This window comes from Scyliorhinus canicula, chromosome 1, assembly GCF_902713615.1.
Source record: "Scyliorhinus canicula chromosome 1, sScyCan1.1, whole genome shotgun sequence".
Lineage (NCBI taxonomy): Eukaryota > Metazoa > Chordata > Chondrichthyes > Carcharhiniformes > Scyliorhinidae > Scyliorhinus > Scyliorhinus canicula.
In genome coordinates, this window is record NC_052146.1 from 208,547,516 (window position 1) to 208,566,988 (window position 19,473).

The window sequence follows — 19,473 nt, forward strand, 5'->3', positions numbered from 1 at the left end:
CCATTGAAACCACCCCACAGTGCCGGGAAGCCTACAGGGCGGAGTGCACTGCCGACAAGACCAGAGAATCCCGCTGCCAACGAACAGCCAGAGAATTCTGGACAATATCTTTAAAAAGGTGGGGAATATGAATTTTAACTGTTTTATTCGTGGCCGCACGATAAATTATTTTTCTCTTCAGGAATAACTCTGAATTGACGTGAATTTCCCTGCATGAGTTATAGATCTTGGCCGGGATTCTCCCCTACCCGGCGGGGCATGGGGTCCCGGCGTGTCAGAGTGGCGTGAACCACTCCGGCGTCGGGCCGCCCCAAAGGTGCAGAATTCTCCGCACTGCTTTTTGTGCCAACCGCCACGCCGCACTGCTTTTTGTGCGCAACTCAACCAATAGATCCCGCCCAGAGATTCTAATCATCGCTCCAATTGATATTCAACAACATTGCCATCGTTGAATCCGCCACCCTCAATATCCATTGACCACAAACTCAACTGCACTCGCCACATAAACACTGCGACTACAAATGCAGGTCAAAGGCTGGGCATCCTGCGGAGAGTAACTCACCTCCTGACTTGCCTGGATGAGTGCCGCTCCAACAACACTCTGACTCCCCAAAGCCTGTCCACTATCTACAAGGCACAAGAAACCCGACACCATCCAGGTCAAAGCAGCCTGCTTGATTGACAACCCATCCATCACCTGCCATTGTGATCCGTTATTTTAAAACTTTACAGGGGGTCGGGAAGGAATGAGGCAGTGGGATTAATTGGGTCACTCTTTCAAAGAGTCAAGAAAAATTCAATGGACGAAATGGCCTCCTGCAATGCTGCACCATTCTCTAATTATTGATGATATTATTACATCATATAGACTGCAACTTCATATCGATACTAATACATCATACAGACTGCAACGGGCCTAATTTTGAAAAAGTAAAGCTTTATTTTTGGAATTCCACTATTGCAACCATGTACTTTGATGATTAACTAAATGTGTTCAAATCCATTGTCTTATGCAGTCTTTTTAAAATTTTGAACAGGCACGATCAGATTTGAAAAATGATTCTTTCCAATCTGCCCAAATACCAGAGTCTGGTCTTGCTCCAGTTACACTTCATGCTCATCCACAGATTGGACTCCAGGACTATCAGACAGAATTGAGAGCTAAGGAAAATGAGATAAGGGAATTAAAGCAGCTCATAAAGAACCTCAAAGCCAATCATCAACAGGTAATGGTTCTTGTCACGTTAATTAAGACTGGCTGCAGCAAACCTCTCATCTTAAAACGGATCAGTAATTTTGATTGAATTGGCCACTTAACTGTGGAATAAAGGACTTGAAGAGTAATTGTCAAACTCCTCACGACCTTTTTCCATTATAGTGCATCAAAAATGTGTTTTACCTTTCCAAATAAATATCTTCATACTTGGGACCTGATAAGAGCTTTTGTACGTTTCCACTTAGGATGTGCTAGACTGAAATAACCGCCATCAATTATCCAATCAAATTGCCCAGTGAAAATAACTGGCGGCATTGGTATCCTCGGCTTTTCTACTCTCCATGCTTAAGTAAAATTGTGTGAAGGTCAGGAATACCTCAAGATAGAGAATTGAAGTGAAAGAATACTTTCTCATGACTTCTAAGGGGGTCAGATATTAACAGCTGCTTTCCTCTGAATCAGACCGTACCAAATTGTCTTATTATTCAATTAAGGTAACGGTTAACAGCATCTCCAAAAATGCTGAAGAGGTTTAACATCATCTCGGGTAAAGCAGCCCACTTGATTGGCACCCCATCCACCACCTTTTTGTTTTGTTAAATTTAGAGTACCCAATTCTTATTTTTTCCAATTAAGGGGCAATTTAGTGTGGCCAATCCACCTAACCTGCACATCTTTGGGTGTGGGAGTGAAACCCACGTAGACATGGGGAGAATGTGCAAACTCCACACGGACAGTGACCCAGGGCTGGGATTCGAACACGGGTCCTCAGCGCAGCAGTCCCAGTGCTATCCACTGCGCCACATGCCGCCCTCCCACCACCTTAAACATTCACTCCATCCACTATTGAAGCACAGTGACAGCCGTGTGTACCATCTCCAAGATGCACTGCAGCAACTCTGAAGGTTCCTTCGACAGCACCTTCCATACCTGCAACCTCTACCACCTAGAGGGACAAGGGCAATGGACGCAAGGGAGCACCATCACCTGGCAAGTTCTTCTCCAAGTCACTCAAAATCCTCACTTGAAAATATCCCACAGTTCTCTCATTGTTGCTGGGTCAAAATCTTGGAACTTATCAGCAATGTAAGTGTATCTACACCTGATAGACTGCAGCAGCTTAAGAAGACGGCTCACCACCACCCTCTCAAGGGCAATTAGGGATGGGGAACAAATACTGGTCTAACCAGTGACGCCCAGTTCTCATGAATGAATTTAAAACATTGAAATATTGCTGTGTGAGTTCATGAAGATTTCTTTCTCTTCAGATTCTTGAGCTTCAGAAGTGTTTTCACTCTCTCCATCAAGAGGCAGTGGACCTTCTCATCGCGTCTGCCTGCCCTCCAAACCTACAGGAGGATTTGTGCAATAGTGAAGTGAAACTAGCCAAGAAAGAAACGCTTCTTCAACACCTAGCGTTGGCAAGTAAACAGCTGGACAATGAAAGGTGCAGGCTTACTAGATACTACATATTAAAATACTAAATCAATGCGACCATCTAGATAATAATAGATGCTTCAGCCAGAGATTAAGCACCACACTTTAGGACAGAGATCAAGGACTTGGAGAGAGTGCAGAAGAGATTTGCTAAAATGGTCCCAGAGGTGAGGGACTTCAGTTATGTGGAGAGACTGGAGGAGCTGGGTTGCTCTCCTTCGAGCAGAGAAGGTTAAGAGGAGATTTGATGGAGATGTTCAAAATCATGAATGGCTTTGATAGAGCAAAGGAGATGAAACATGTCAATAGCAGAAGGATAGGTAATCAGAGGACACAGATTAAAGGTGATAGACCAAAGGTCAAACTATAGGTAACTTTTTTGTTTCATGCAGTGAGTTATGGTACCAGGAATGTGCTGTTGTAATAGACACAGGCAGCAGATTCAATGGTAGCTTTCAAAAAGGGATTGGATAAGTATTTGAAGGGAAAGCATTTTCAGGTTTTTCTGGATAAGAGCTGGGCAGTGGGACGAATTGGATATGTCTTTCAAAGGCATTTGATGGGCCAAATGGCCTCCTTCTGTGTTATAGCATTGGATTATAACATTTTACGACAGAAACACTAATGGTAGATGACACCTTTCAGACCATGCTCTCTGCTGTTTCTTACAGTTAATCAGTGAAAATAAAATGAAAATGAAAATCGCTTATTGTCACAAGTAGGCTTCAATGAAGTTACTGTGAAAAGCCCCTAGTCGCCACATTCCGGTGCCTGTTCGGGGAGGCTGATACGGGAATTGAACCATGCTGCTGGCCTGCCTTGGTCTGCTTTCAAAGCCAGCGATTTAGCCCAGTGTGCTAAACCAGCTCCAATGTGATGTCCATTGGGGCACAGATGTGTTGTGCATCCATGTCATTAACATACAATGACATTGGTACTGAGGGATTTAATCCTGTAATATCACCATTGCAGACTGAACAGGGAATATTTTCCATTTTTTGTATGGCCTCCATGCAATACATTGAATTAATCTTCCCCCAAGATAGATTCATCAAAATTGACCAGAATTCACAGTATTTTTCATGTTCTACTTCAAGTTCCAGGATCCAAAATGGTTGATATGCAACTTTGAGATGAGGTGCTGTTATGACCCCCAAGGGGACAGAACTTGTACTACATCTGATTCCCCTCCTACACCTCAGGGTATGAGCTACCCAGGTGAATAGGAAAGTGGAGCTTTCTCCCAATTGGAGGAACCCCCACAGGATATAAACTCCAACCTGGGAGTAGGTCGGGGAAGATGATCCTGCAGAAAGTGGGGTGGAGTGATTGCTCTATCGAGTGTGAGAGCAAAGAGAGTTGTATCCTGCCAGCCTGGAATCTTGTGGAGTCTTTACCTCCGTCTACAACACTGGCGATGAAGATCAAATAGAGATGCCAAAGGCAGCTAGTACTGAAAAAATTTTTCAAATACCTCAGGAGCCCGCTCTCCAGCCGGCACACATAGGAAAACACGAGCCTTTTGACGCTAACTCAGATGATGGAGCACAGTATGCTGAAAGACTTCAACATTTTTTTGCACAAACAGCCAATGATGAGTGACAGACCGTCACCTTACTGATCACCATTGGCAGACCAACTTATGCACTTATAAGGAACTTCACTGACCCAGACTGGCCAGGTGGTCTGCCGTTTGCCACGCTGATAGGCCGGTAGGGCGTCACCTGAATTCACAGCCCCGATTATGGTCAAACGGTACTGCTTCCATACCACTTTGCAGATGCCAGCAGAGTCCACCGGGGAAGACCCTGGGCGTTCGAAGCTGCCCTGACTAAATCACTGCGGGACCGCATCGTTTGCGGACTTCAGAACTGGGAAACGCAGTGGAAGCTACTAATAGAGACACCCCTGACCCTCGACAGGGCCGTCGACATAGCACTCTCCCAGGAAAATGGCAGCCATGAACTCCAAGAACTCCGGGGCCAAGCGGTCCTGAACACTGGGCGTCATTGAGACCGCCGGCCAACAACAAGCAGAAGGTCGGTGCGGGAACGTCCCAGGATGGATGTCACCATAGGCCCCACAACTGTCACTGTGACTCACCCCGGATCGACCATGGAGCTTCTCCCGACTCGGAGTTCCCCGGTGGTGGATGCCAGTATCGAGCTGGATGCCAAGGCCAGGAATCAGGCTCCGGACAATCATGCAAGGGTGCCATACCCCGACATCGGACCAGTCGTCAACCCTGCAGAGAGGCTGCAGGCATTTCCTAGAGGACGTGGAAGCCGAGGAGCCACCCCTGCCACTGCTCTATGTCACTGGCCCCAGAGCGGCACCTATCTGGGTGACGCTGCTGCTAAACAGACACTCCACCGAGATGGAACCAGATACGCGAGAGGTTGTTTCTGTTGTCAGCTTTCGTACATTTACAGCCATACGGACGGATCTTCAGACGCTGGAGCTTCGTGACACAGGGTGCTGACTGGCCACGTATACCGGGAGCCCTTAGAAATCGAAGGCACTGCCCAGGTGCCCGTGGCACACAGAGACCAGTCCGTATGCCTACCATTGGTGGTAGCCCATGTTGACGGGCCCAGCCTATTGGGGCATGATTGGCTGCTTCATCTACTTTTGGATTGGTAATGCCAGATGTACCCCGTGGACTAGAAGGAATGCTGATCAAGTTCCCTTCGGTTTTTGCCAAAGGCTTCGGTACCATTAAAGGAGCAATGGCCACAGCAAATGTGGAAGAGAACGCCCAGCTCCGATATTTCTGCGCCCTCCTTGTGCCAGACTCACTTCGTGCCGAGGTAGACTGGGAATTTGCCCCGTTCTCTATGCCGATTGGGCCGCGCCTGTAGTCTCTGTGTTGAAGCCAGATGGGTTGGTTTGTTCTGTAGGGACTATAAAATGACCATAAACTGCCTTGACCATTACCCGGTCCCTCGGATCGAAGATCTCTCTACGCCCGGCTCAGTGGCAGTACAGTGAGCACTAATCGAGACATGAGCCACGCGTATTTGCAGCTGGTACACGAACCAAATTCCCGGAAATATGTGACGATCAATACCCATTGGGGATTGTACAAGCCTACGCAGTTGCCATTCGGAATATCCTCGGCTTGTGCGATAGTTCAGAGGGTTATAGAGAATAGCAGGCTAGGGCTACAAAGGGTCGCCGTCTACCTGGATGATGTTCTCATCACCGGGACCTCGCATCAGGAACATACGGAGACCCTAACCGAGGTCTTTGAGCGGTTTGCTTTGGCCGGGGTCCGCCTCCGGACGTCACATATCTAGGCTACTGAGTGGCCAGCAGACATTTCCATCCAGACGAAAAGTTGCAGGCAATTCACCAGACCCCATTCCCTCAGGATCAAATGGAGCTCCGCTCTTTCCCAGGCCTGGTGAACTACTACGGCAAGTTCATACCCAGGATGGCCAGGCTGCTCAGCCACTCTATCAACTGCTAAAGAAGGGGCTGAAAGGGACTGGGGCCCCCCGCACCAGAAGGCGTATAAAGAGGTGAAGCTGCGTCTCTTGTCAGATGAATTGCTAACCCATTTTGACACAGACAGACCCCTGCTCCTCACGTGCGGTGCCTGGCATTGGACAGTCCTGGCACACTGCATACCCGATGACTTGGAGCAACCAACAGCCTTTGCGTCCCACACGCTTGCAGACGCCGAGCGGGGCTACGCACAGATAGAAAAGGAAGACTTGGCTGTTGTGTACGCGGTGAAGAAGTTCCACCAGGACGTTTATGGATGGCCATTCACAGTATATACCGACCACAAGCCCCTGCCGGGGTTATTCAAGGAAGATCGGGTGATTCCACCGATAGCATCAGCCTGGATTCAGCAGTGGGCCCTGCTTCTGTCTGTCCACGAGTATACTTTAAAGTGTCACCCAGGCACAAGAATCCCGCACGCGGACATGTTGAACCGTCTGCCCCTATCCACAAAGCCACCAGCTCTGTCGCAGCCACCCTCCATTTTATGAACATTTGCCCGTACCGGCAGCACATGATTGACGAAGGACCCATGCCAACCCAGAGTTATCAAGGACTGACATATGGTTCAATAAGGGGGCCCGTCATAGGGCAATAACAGATGGGCTGAGGGCCTACACCTCCAAGTTACAAAATTGAGTGTTGAAAACGGCGTCATTCTGTGGGGAACGTGGATGGTTGTGCCTATCATGGGAGTGTCCCTTTAAGAAAGGGCTTCAGTGATGGCGTTGTGTGGGTGGATCTGGGCTGTGGCTCTGTGAGCTGTTTTTGGTTTTGCTTTCACATTTGGCTGCTGTGGACACAGACAGGGGAAAGAAGTGTTTTGGCCTGTCTCTCTCTAGTTTCATTTTAAACAGCTGTTCCAGTAATAATCACCTTGGTGGTGGCTTTTAAGATATAGTTTGCTTTCCGGAAGGGTTTAAACCTGTTAAGTAATGGGTTAAGAGACATTGCAATTAGTTGTCTCATTTATGTTAAGTGTTCAATGATTGTCTCATTTATGTTAAGTGTTCAATGATTGACACTGATATGTAAAGGGGCTTCTGGTGGACTCTGGAGTTTGTGATGATCTGTAGAGTTCTGTGCAGAGTGAGTTTGAACCATTAAAGGTGTGTTGGTGAAAAAGGAGCTGAACTCTTGCCTCTTCATACCACAGCATCTAGTACATATGAACAAAGCCTGCTGGTGAGACAGGGTCAGAATCTCAGGAAGAGCCAGTCTTATTCAAGTGAGAATACAGAGTACTGGGCCACGCCCTTGAAAAGGGGTTTTGGTTTATGGGATTTTGTTTTTGAATTGGAACAGTTAAGGGGGAATTCATTAAATGTTATAGATAGGTTACTGTAGCTGCGGGATGTCTTTATGTTTATAATTGATACAAATTATTGCTGTGTGTTTATATAAATGTTAAGTAAGTTCTTAGAATAAAGCTTATTTTGATTAAAGTGTCTAGGAAGACTATTGAATCACACCTGAAGTGAAGGCTGTTGTGCTGATCCTAGCCAAATTCAACAAAAATTTGTAGGTCAGATGAACTCCATAATATACTTTGGAGTTTCTAAATCCTGGCCCATAACAACCCAAACGGGGGCGTGTACCCATGCTGAAAGACCTCCATACCGGGCATCCTGGCGTGATCAAAATGAAAATGTTGGCGTGCAGCTACGTTTGGTGGCCCGGATTGGATGCTGAGATCGAGTGGGTGGCCCGCAATTGCGCCCCATGCCAGGAGCACCAGAAGGTCCCACTGGCAGACGGATGCACCCCGGGAGTGGCCCAGGAAGCTATGGTCCCATGTTCGCATTGACTTTGCAGGTCCTCGCCACCCCCCCCCCCCCCCCCCCCCCCCCCCCCCCCCCCAAATGAGGGGATGGGTGGAAGATGTTTCTTCAATAGAATTGAGAGAGAGCATTGGGAAGTGACAAAATCGGACATCCAAGCTGTGGTCAAGGGTGCGTTTGGCGAAGCTCTGGCGACCATGCAGGTGGCCTTAGAGAAGGTGGAGAGGCGATTGGAAGCCCAGGAGAAAATGATCAAAGAGCTGGAAAAATCTGCAACAGAACTGGGCAATCGGATTGTCACCCTGGAGAAAGAGGTGGCGAGGCTGGTCACAAAACAGGGGAATTCGAAGGGGAAATCAAAGACCAGGAGAACGGTCGAGGTGTCAAAACCTACGGATCCTAGACCTGCCAGAGGGAATCGAAGGTAGGAACCACACAGACTATGTGGCCCAAATGCTGGGCAACCTGGTGGGAAGGGATAGCTTCCCCAACCCACCAGAAATCGACAGAGCGCACCGGTCACTTTGCCCAAAGGACCGGGAACGAATCCTGCGCTGGGTGAGCCAAAACAAAAACTGTAACTGGGAAGGTCACCAGTTTCGGATCTACCAAGACGTTGGGCTGAGCTGGCCAGCGCGGACAGAATTGAATAGGGTGAAGGTCGTGCTGTACAAAAACAGCGTAAAATTGGGATGCTGTACCTAGCCAAACTCTGGGTCACATTCCAGAGCAGGGATAACTTCTTCACGGCCCCTGCGGATGAGGGCAAGTTCGTCTCGGAGAATGGACTAGAGAAGCAGCAGCAAGGACAGCAATGAAGAGACTCTTGTTGTTTACTTTCTACTTTTTGAATTGCCAACTGTGAACCAACATGTCGATCACCACATTGTACTGCCTTGTTCTGGGGACGAGGGAGGAAAGAGAGGAAGGTAGGAACAAGGGCAGCAGAGCAAAGAGGAAGGGGAGGGGAATGTCGGACATGAAGCTAAGGGAATGGGTGACGGGAGGATGCACAACTAGCCCTGGGAGGGGGCCCACTACACTAGCGGGGTAGCTAGCACCAGGAAGCGTGCAGCAGAAAGAGGCCGAGGCACATCTCCCGCAGGGAGGAAAGCACCTGGCCTGGGGAAGGGGGGGGGGGGCAGACAGGGGGTACGCCTGTAGGATGGGTGGAGGAAAAGAAGACTGGGTGGGGGGGGAAGAAGAAAACACCACAAGGGAAATACGGGTAAAGAAAGAATGAGGAAATTAGGCTGGCTACAACAGGCCACACATGGCGATTTGGAACAAAATGGCGCTGCAAGCAACAACCTTGAAGGGTCCCTGAACAAAAGGAAACCTCGGAGTGCAGGGGCTCACCCACATGGCAAACTCACAGTTGGCAGCCATGTTGGATGCCCCCTGGACAAAGGGAAACCCTGGAGTGCAGGGGCCCGACCACAAGGTAAGTAATAATAATAATCTTTATTATTGTCACAAGTAGACTTACATTAACACTGCAATGAAGTTGCTGTGAAAAGCCCCTAGTCGCCACACTCCGGCCCCTGTTCGGGTACACAGAGGGAGAATTCAGAATGTCCAATTCACTTAACAACACGTCTTTCAGGACTTGTGGGAGGAAACCGGAGCACTCGGAGGAAACCCACGCTGACACAGGAAGAACGTGCAGACTCCACACAGACAGTGACCCAAGCCGGGAATCGAACCTTGGACCCTGTAGCTGTGAAGCAACAGTGCTAACCACTGTGCTACCTGCCATTCGCCCACAGTGCCAGATGCGCCATGATCTGGTAGATATGTCACACTGTCCCCCTGCTTGGCCAGAGTCTTTGACGGCTTGCCCGGTCCGGCAGGTCCTCAGATGTCAGGCGCTGCTGGTGCTCACGTGGCCTCATGCGATGGCTCTTTTGGAGCTCCTCCTCCTCCTCGACCTGTTGGGCTCTCCATCCCCAGCGACTACCTCTTGTCCCTCTGGGGCAGGCTCAACTCCTGCAGCTTGAGTCCCCCAGGACTGTGGCAACTAGGAGGAAGGTCACTATTGCTGGTTGAATTCCAATATCCATTGACTGCAGGGGGTGAAAGGCTGACATGTTCGCATAGTGCATACCCCGTGCCCAGACAGGTCCACTGGGCCCCCAGTGGCAGGCACCATGGGGGTCTCAGGCCCTGGCACACATTCCTGCTGCCAATGATACCATCAGTTGACACTGCCCAAGCTCCGCAGCACCCATCCGGTGCACCCCTGCAGGGGCTACTGTGGGCGCTGCCCTTGGGTGGGCTGCGTGATGCCCCACCAACAGGTGTCAGCCGGTTTGGGGGGGATGGTATGGCAGAAGGCGGGTGGAGGGAGGGGGCTAGGGTACAGGAGTTAGCGGGGTAGGAGCAGAGATACGGCCTGTGTCACTCTGCAGAACGAAAGCCAAGATGGGTGGTCAGTAGGGTGCGCATTAAGATGGCTGCCTTGCATGCCACTGCAGTGGCGGTCCATGCCTCCATACCGCCCCAGTTCCATGGGGGATCACTCCGGCCCCCTCCCCATCACCACCCTACCATCCCCCACACCCTACCAGCCAGCCCGGCAGCCCACGGTCACACCTTTCCGTGTCCTACCTCCTCTCTCTCCCTCATCAGCTACGGCACCTCTTTCTCAATTTTTAAAAACACGAGTTAACCTCGCCATCGGGAGTTCCCCTCAGTGGAGGCAGAGAATTGTGGAGGCCCCTCAGTATACCGGGTCAGGCCTGCTAATAATTTGCCAACGGCGTTTACTGTACTTGCAGAGTGGAACGAATTGATGCCGCTGTCGAGGAACCGGAGAATTGCAATTTGGTGTGAAATTGGCACATGATTTCAGCGCTAGAACCGATTCGCTGCCCAATCGCATTTCCCGATTCCGGTGTCAGCCGACGGACAATCCCGAAGTTTCTCGAAAAAACGATTCCCTCCTTTATTTCCAAACAGAATGTTTCCAGCTATTTCTGAATCCTGTGGAAGGGTTTTGCTGTGTTTATTTATTGAGGCCTAGGGCTGGCTGTAATCAAATGGTGATTCCTGCTCAAAATCATGGCGATATAATATGATTAGTGACTCAGGGAACTAGAGGCAGCATGTGGAAAAACATCCCTACACAATCAGTGGTTAGGATTTGGAATGTATTGCCCGGTAGGGTAATGGATGTAGATTCAGTTGGAGATTTCAAAGTGAACTGGATAACAAAAAATAAAGAGCATCACAGGAACAGGCCCTGTGGCTCACCAAGCCTGCGCCAATCCATTTTCCTTATTTAGACCTACTACTTAGTGCCCAAATGATCTGTATCCCTCCATTCCCCGCCCGTTCATGTGTCCATCAAGATACATCATAAACGTTGCTCTCATGCCTGCCTCCACCACCTCCACTGGCAACGCGTTCCAGGCACCCAGTACTTGAAGGGAAAAAAATTGCAAGGACATGACCTGGAGGGAAAACCAGTAATGACTGGAATTAACTGGGTCACTGGCCTGAACCACTTTAAGGTCAACGAGACCAGTTTGAACCAACAGCCATTTCCCAATGGGGAAAGAGCAGGGGAGAAGTGGGACTACTGGATTGTCTTTGAGAGAGCTGACACAGAGTCGATATGCTGAATAGCCTCCTCCTCTGCTGCACTGCTCTATGACAGGGCCTACTTACATTAAAATGGCTTCTCACCTTGACAGAAATTCTCCGTAGCAAGGTGAATTGTTTTAGCTGGTAAAGCAACGAAGGGCTTTGTTCACTATAGTGCAGAGCCATCTGGTGTACAGACGGAGTAGTTATCTGAATATCTGTGCATAGACTTAGCAATGTTATGAATAAAGACTTCTATATAATGAAAGGTTGAACAGGTTAGGCCTATACTCATTGGAGTTTAAATGAATGTGAGGTGATCTTATTGAAATGTCTCTGATTCTGAGGGGGCTTGACAGGGTAAATGCTGAGAGGATGTTTTCCCACCTGGAGGAATCCAGAACTAAAGAACACAGTTTAAAAATAAGGCGTTATCACATTGGGGTTGAGATGAGAAGGATCTCTCAAGAGTGTCATTAGTCTGTAGAATTCTCTCCCCCAGCGAGCAGTCGAGGGTTAGTCATTGGACACATTCAAGGCTGAGTTTGACTGATAAAGGAGTCAAGGGTTATGTGGGACAGGCAGGAAATAGGAGTTGGGTATGATCTTATTGAGTGGCGGGATAGGCCCGAGAGGCCAAATGGCCTACTCCTCCTCCTCATTCATATGTTCTAGTTTGGAATATTCAAGCAATTGTTCCTTCTATAACGAACCGATGACTAGCCTGAGGAAATGCAATAGCAAATTAGATGAAACATTATTATCGGTATAAATCAATTCATTTGTGAATGACACCAATTGGTGAGTTGGTCATAAACTGAGCCATATGATTGTTACATCCACTGCTTAGAGACAGGCTGAATTTCAACTCTTCCGAATTATCTCAGAATGTCCAAATGAATTAATTTATCTGGGAAATGCAGCAAATGCAGTGACCTATAGAAAGGACATGTTCCTGAATTAATATTATGAGACAGATAACTCAACACATGGGAAAGGTTAAGCAAACTGGACAAATTAATTATTGGGCAGCACGGTAGCACAGTGGTTAGCACTGTGGCTTCATAGCACCAGGGTCCAGGTTCGATTCCCGGCTTGGGTCACTATCTGTGCAGAGTCTGCACGTTCTCCCCGTATCTGCATGGGTTTCCTCCGGGTGCTCCGGTTTCCTCCCACAAGTCCCGAAAGAAGTGCTGTTAGGTAATTTGGACATTCTGAATTCTTCCTCCGTGTACCCGAACAGGCGCCGGAATGTGGTGACTAGGGGCTTTTCACAGTAACTTCATTGAAGTGTTAATGTATATCTACTTGTGACAATAAAGATTATTAAATGTTTATTAACGTAAATAGGACTTGGTTTTAGTGAAAAGCATGTTTCCCACCAGCAACTCAACTGCTTAAATGAGAAGAGCGTGTTATGGGCCAGGATTTAGAAAACTACAAAGTATATCATCGAGTTCACCTGACCTATAACTGTTTATTAATTTTGGTTATGAGGAGCACAAGGGCCTGCCTTTCAGCTGTTATTCAACAGAGGCCTTAATCACTTAATCACTTTTAATCAAAAACAATTTTTATTCTACGAATTTAGTTAACATTTGTATAAACAAACACAGTAAGCATTTTTACCAACTACAAACATAAATACCCCACACAGCTACAGTAATCTATGTGTCACCCTGAATAACTTTCCCCCTTTAACTGTTCCAATTTAATAACAAGATCCCATACACCAAAACCCTTTTCAAAGTTGTGACCCAATACACAGCACTCTTACTGTCTTTAAGATATGGTATGGATACACCTGTTTCCTTTCCAAAACAGCAGGTTTGAATTCCTTCCAGAAAACAGTAATCACTTTTAAGTTATCGAGTAATCTAGGAACAGCTTTTAAACTTAAGATAGAGAGACACTTCTTTCCAACCTGTGCAATACAAAACCAGGTCAAACTCAAAGCGAAAGTAAAACTCAAAGCCACAGCCCAGCTCCACCCATTCAATGACATCACTGAAGCCATGCGATAAGACACAAATATTTCTTAAAGGGACACTCCCATGACAAGCGAGGGACAGGATTCGCAAAGGAACCTCAAGTCATACAGCACAGAAGAGACCCTTCGCCCTATTGAGTCTGCACCAACAGAATAATAATAATAATAACAATAATCTTTATTGTCACAAGTAGGCTTACATTAACACTGGAATGAAGTTATTGTGAAATCCCCTAGTCGCCACATTAGGGTATACCAACGGAGAATTAAGAATATCCAAATGACCTAAAAGCACATCTTTTGGGACTTGTGGGAGGAACCCGGAGCATCCGGAGGACACCCATGCAGACACAGGGAGAACACATTATTATTACTACAATGTATGTCTCTGTGACAAATATGATGCATATTGACTATGATGTATCATGTGCCATGGCATTAAATTCTTGCTTTCGAACATATCAAAACTCTGTACATACACAGAAAGTGGCCCAGCTGTAAAGTGACTGTCCGAGAACAAACATAAACAGCTATGTGTCTTTACAGATAGCACTTGGTCAGTTTGGCTCATGAGCTGGTTTCAAGCATCTGAAGGGGGTCAGGGAGGAATTTTTCAGAGTACATTTTCCTTTCTTAAACCTGGGCTTTTAATCCTGGATTTTCTTTTTGCCATTCCTAGAAGATCACATGGTTGCGGGGTGGGTAAAAGGTTGGGGGGGATTGGAAGGGATGTTTATCCATGTTAGTCAGGCCATGGGTTGAAGGACAGACTTGATAAACCAGATGATCTTTCCCTGCTTGCAACAGGAGTTTGAGAATGAGACCAAGATATTCAATTCAAATACAAACATCCTATGAGGTTTGTTTGAATGCAGGTTTGATTTGATAGGAGTGAATTAACACTGAGTTTGCAGAGAGGAAGTTCAGGAGGATGAAATAAACATTGAAAAACTGTAGCTTTCCTCAATTTTGAGCATGGTTGAGTAAGGTTATTCAGTGAGTGGTACAGTAATTACTTATACAATTTGTTCTTTTACCTGTGATATAGCTGCATTGATGAAGGTGTCCTTGAACAAATGAAGCTGGACTATCAGACCTTGAAGGAAAGAATCCTCACCTTTTATCAAAAACAGCAAGAAGCACAATGGAGGAATCTTCAAAAGCTCCAGAGAAATGAGGTATATTCAGAATTGTTTATAGAAACGCTATTGCTATGACAATGATGTGAAAAAATGGTGGGAGGGATTCTCCGTTAGCCGACACCGAAATCGGGAAAGGCGATTGGGCGGAGAATCTGTTCCGACGCCGAAATCACGGCAGGAGCCAATTTGACGCCAGATCGCAATGTTCCAGCACCTCAACAGCGGTATCAATGCATTCCAGAATGCATGTACAGTAGACACCGTTTGCATATCATTGGCGGACCCGACCCAGTATTCTCCGGGGCCCTTCACGATTCTTCGCCTCCGATGGGCCAAGTTCCCGATGGCGTGATTCACTTGTGCTTTTAAAAATCGTGAAACCGGTGTGGCGGCTACTGAGGGAGAGAGAGGAAGGTGTAAAACATCGTCATAGTTTGCTGACAGTTGTGCCGCTGGCCGGGGAGCTTCAAACAGGGTCAGGGGGAGTAGTGGCGGGGGTGGCCAGGAGGTGAGCTGTGGCCCTGCAGAGAACACCATCGCTGCTGCTGGCAAGGCAGCCATGCAGCTGCACACACCGCTAACAGCCCAATTTGAACTGTGCCATGCGTGGTATAGGTGTCCCCCCCCCCCCCCCCCCCCCAGGGAACCCCCAGGTGCCCTCTCACCTCAGCCAACCCATCAGCTGTATGGACGCGCTCCAGCACAACCAGTGCCGCCTTATTGATTGGGATGAGTATGTGTAGGGAGTGTAATATGTATATGTGGCTGCTGCTTGTCAGCCTCCCGAGTGTCAGTCATGGACCTGGCGAATCCCACACCGTTTTTCATTGGAATCGATTGTGTTCCACACAGCACCGGTGCTAGCCCCTCAATGGTAACTGAATCAGTCTAGTGCGGCGCCTGTTTTTCTGTCGTAGACGTCCACGGATTCAGTGTTGGCATCAACGGTTAGTCTCAGAAGCGGAGAATCCTGCCCGGTCGGTGTCTTTCAATATTAAAAATTACTGCATCCTATCTCAATACTTTATGACTGAAGATGGACTGGAGGTTCCTCATGCCATCTCGCTGAAGTCTCATCCAATATAAGAAGGTTCGATATAATCTGATATGCTACATATATTGATATGTGAATGTGCAATGGCATTTAGTTGTGTTAGTATTTTGTACTTCTTCAAATCCCAAAGGACAATTATTGAAAATCAAGGACATACCAGAGGCCAGAATCAGAGCAGCCCAAATAACTCAAGGGGTGTAGGGGTGGGCAGGATTACAGAGATTGGGAGGGGAGAGGCCTTAGCTGCATTTGAACTCAAGAATGAGAATTTGAAAATTAAGTCATCGCTGAACTGGAAGCCAATGTAGGTCAGCGAGCACTGGAGTGGCAGATGAACGGGCCCAGGTGTGAGTTCGGACATGGACAGCAGAGGTTTGGATGAGCTCAGGTTTTTGGAGGGTGTAAGGGAGGTTGGCCAGGGCTGCATTGGAATAGTCAAGTCTGTAAATAACAAAAGCATGGATGGTGGTTTCAGCAGCAGATGAACTACTGCAAGTGTATTTGGCAAAACCCGTTGGATAAGGGCCCAAGTCGGTCCACCTGGATGAGGGCCCAGGTTCTACAAATCCTCGACTTGCTTTGAGGACAATCAAAACCATGAGATCCTTGAGGGATTAAGTAGGCAGAACACTTAATACACAAAATGTGTTGAATGGAAAATGGTGACCGATACACTCCATGATTGATGTTGAAATGGTTTAAAGTTATTTAGAAATATTTGTAGGCTTGAGAATAAATATGTCCAAAGGATGTCATATTGGATTGGATTGGATTGTTTATTGTCATGTGTACCGAGGTACAGTGAAAAGTATCTTTCTGTGAGCAACTCAAACAGATCATTTAGTACATGAAAATAAAAGAAAAGAAAAAGAAAATACATAATAGGGCAAAACAAGGTACACAATGTAAATACATAGACACCGGCATACATATATTAATCCGGTCCGTCCATAAGAGGGTCACTAAAGCAGAATCCAAGTTGAGAGAAATCATGTTCAAACTGTGCGGTAATACATCAGTACTGCGACCAACCCTAGTTATTGACCTCTGCATGCAGGACAAAGATGAGATTATTCTTTACTGCTACGGCATCTAGGTTATAAGGAAGAAATAGAGAAACATGAGCTTACACACTGCTGCCACTATGCATCGGTGGTGGAGGGGAGGGGTGGGTCTAAGATGGTGGATGGGGTGCCAATCAAGAGACTCCTTTATCCAGGATGGCACTGACCTTAAATTGAGTGTTGTTGGGGCTGCAGCCATTCAGCATTCATCACATACGATTATATAATTGTAAGTAATTAATGTTAAAAGAGGTTTGAGCCATAATCGTATTTGAATAGCAGAGCAGGCTCGAGGGGCTGAATTGCCTATTCCTGCTCTTATTCTTATGTTCAAAAAGAAAGTTTAAAATAGGATAAAAATATAACCTGCAAAAACAAACTTTCTTTCGTATTATGAATATTGAATCATATTGAATATTGAATTACTTGTAGCACGAGACATTCATTTCAATGAGCTTCAGTTGGTCCATCCACATTTGTTTATACAAATGACTAATATCCCCTGGATAATGTGGTCCAACTTATCCATTTCACTCAATGTAGTTATTTGAATAGTTCAGTGACTCTTTCTTCCACCTGTCCCGGATAATCAGCCTGAAGGTCAGTGATTGTTAATCGTGGAAAGTCTGGTACAGAATATCTCAATAATTCCTGCTGTTGCCTAGGCATTTCTCTAGGTGTGGGCGAGTTTGGGGGGTAAAGTCAAATATCCATGGCTTCTCCGATCACTTGTTGCTGATCGCAGGAGAGAAAACTCTCACCTACACCAGGGGAAATCACGACCAACCTCAGATGCCAAGCTCTCTCTCTCTCAGCACCATCTAACAGAATGGCCAATTTTATTGTTTTTTTTACCTTGTGAAATTAGAGGAACACAGGACTTGGGAGCAGGTGAAGGCTATATACAAGCTTGCTCTGCCATTCAATAAGATCATGGCTGATTTGACTGTGGTCTCGATTTCACATCCCTGTTTTTCCCCTCTCCATAACACTTCCCTCACTTGTCTATCCAACATCTGGGACGGAATTCTCCGACCCCCCGCAGGGTCGGGGAATCGCCCGGGGCCGTGGCCGGTATTCTCCGCCACACGGGAATCGGCATGAGCGGGAATCACGCCCCGCCAATCGGCGTGCCCCCGCGCCGATCGGCGTGCCCCCCGTGGCGATTCTCCAGCCCGCGATGGGCCGAAGTCCCGCCGCTGACAGGCCAATCCCGCCGACGTGGTTTAAACCAGTTCTGTGCCGGCGGGATTGGCGGCGCGAGCGGGCCCCCGGGGTCCTGGGGGGAGTGCGGGGCGATCAGACCTCGGGGGGTGCCCCCACGGTGGTCTGGCCCACGATCGGGGCCAACCGATCGGCGGGCGGGCCAGTGCCGTGGGGGCACTCCTTTTCTTCTGCCGCCGGCCCCCACCATGGCGGAGGCGGAAGAGACCCCCTCCACCGCACATGCACTGGTGGTGACATCAGCGACCGCTGACACTCCGGCGCATGCGCAGACCTGTGAAGGCCTTTCGGCCAGCCCCGACGCCAGGCGGCAGAGCGCCAAAGGCCATTGGCGGCAGTTTTGCCGCCTTCGGCGGAGCGGGAGCCACTCCGCCGCAGACCTAGTGATATATATCACTACATGAGGGGTTGTCGGAGAGCTTCCAGTACCCGCAAGTGCAGTTGGAGGAATCCAACCGCGTGCAGGTGTAGGAGGTGGTGCCGACCATGTGTGCCACCCAGGCCAACACCGCCAAGTGGCGTCCGCGGTAGACGTATTGGGAGCGCCGGTTGTGGCTATAGATCAGCATGTCCAAAGCCTGAGGCATTCTGTGCAGGTGCTGGCCGAGGCCGAGGACAGGATTGCCGCCTCACAGCATCCATGTACCAGCACCATCTGGAAATTGCAGTGACGCTCTTGAGCGTGGCCCAGTCACAGCAGGCCATGGCGGGGAAAGTCAGCGGCATTGCCCAGGTGCTGGCCGACGTGGCACAGACTCAGAGGAAGGTGGCCCAGTCCCAGAGGGAAATGGTGCAGTCATTGGATGATGTGACACAAACCCAGAAGGTGGTGGCACAGTCAATGGGCGATGTGGTGCAGTCCCAGGCAGAGTCGACCAACTCCGCTTGGGACTGCGCCACATCGCTCATTGATTGTGCAACCACCTTCTGGGTCTGTGTCACATCAGCCAGTGCTCCATGGCCACGAGCATGCAGACCTTGGTCAAGACCAGAGCAGGCCTCCAGGACTGGCAGTGCCAGATGAGGGTGGGGGGTCTCAGGGGATAGCTCCGCTGGCACCCCTGTCCCATGGAGTATCCCAAGGGCCAACGGGCACCCCGGGTGTGGAGCAGGTGATAGGGCCTGTGCCGGTGACTCCCACAGGACAGGTGCCGGAACACTGCAGCACCTCAGAATCCCTATCCCATGTCCCTGGCATATCTGGTGGGCAACGGGCAGAACAGGGCGGCACCACCACCGGGGACATCCGAGCAGCAGCAGGGTCCATCCAGGCCCAGTCGCCCCAGTCGACGGCCACCAATGGGGACCCAGGTCGCAGGGCGGGAATCACAGCAGGCCGCCTCCATTGTACCGTGTGGGGACCCACCAAGATGTAGCATTAGATCCCACAGGGCCAGAAAGTTAGACACCAGTTAAGTTGGCACAGATGTAGGTCACAGTTTAGATATAGGGGCTAGGGCACAAATC

At 48.5% G+C, this 19,473-nt stretch overlaps 1 protein-coding gene across 1 annotated transcript in view; it reads left to right on the forward strand.

The window, feature by feature from the left end:
* Positions 1-19,473, forward strand: part of LOC119971330 — a 121,400-nt gene that overhangs the window by 91,025 nt on the left and 10,902 nt on the right. The window contains exons 11-13 of the mRNA XM_038806738.1: positions 1,038-1,226; positions 2,485-2,663; positions 14,571-14,700. Coding sequence (XP_038662666.1) covers positions 1,038-1,226; positions 2,485-2,663; positions 14,571-14,700 — 498 coding nt within the window. The remainder of the gene's footprint in view (positions 1-1,037; positions 1,227-2,484; positions 2,664-14,570; positions 14,701-19,473) is intronic.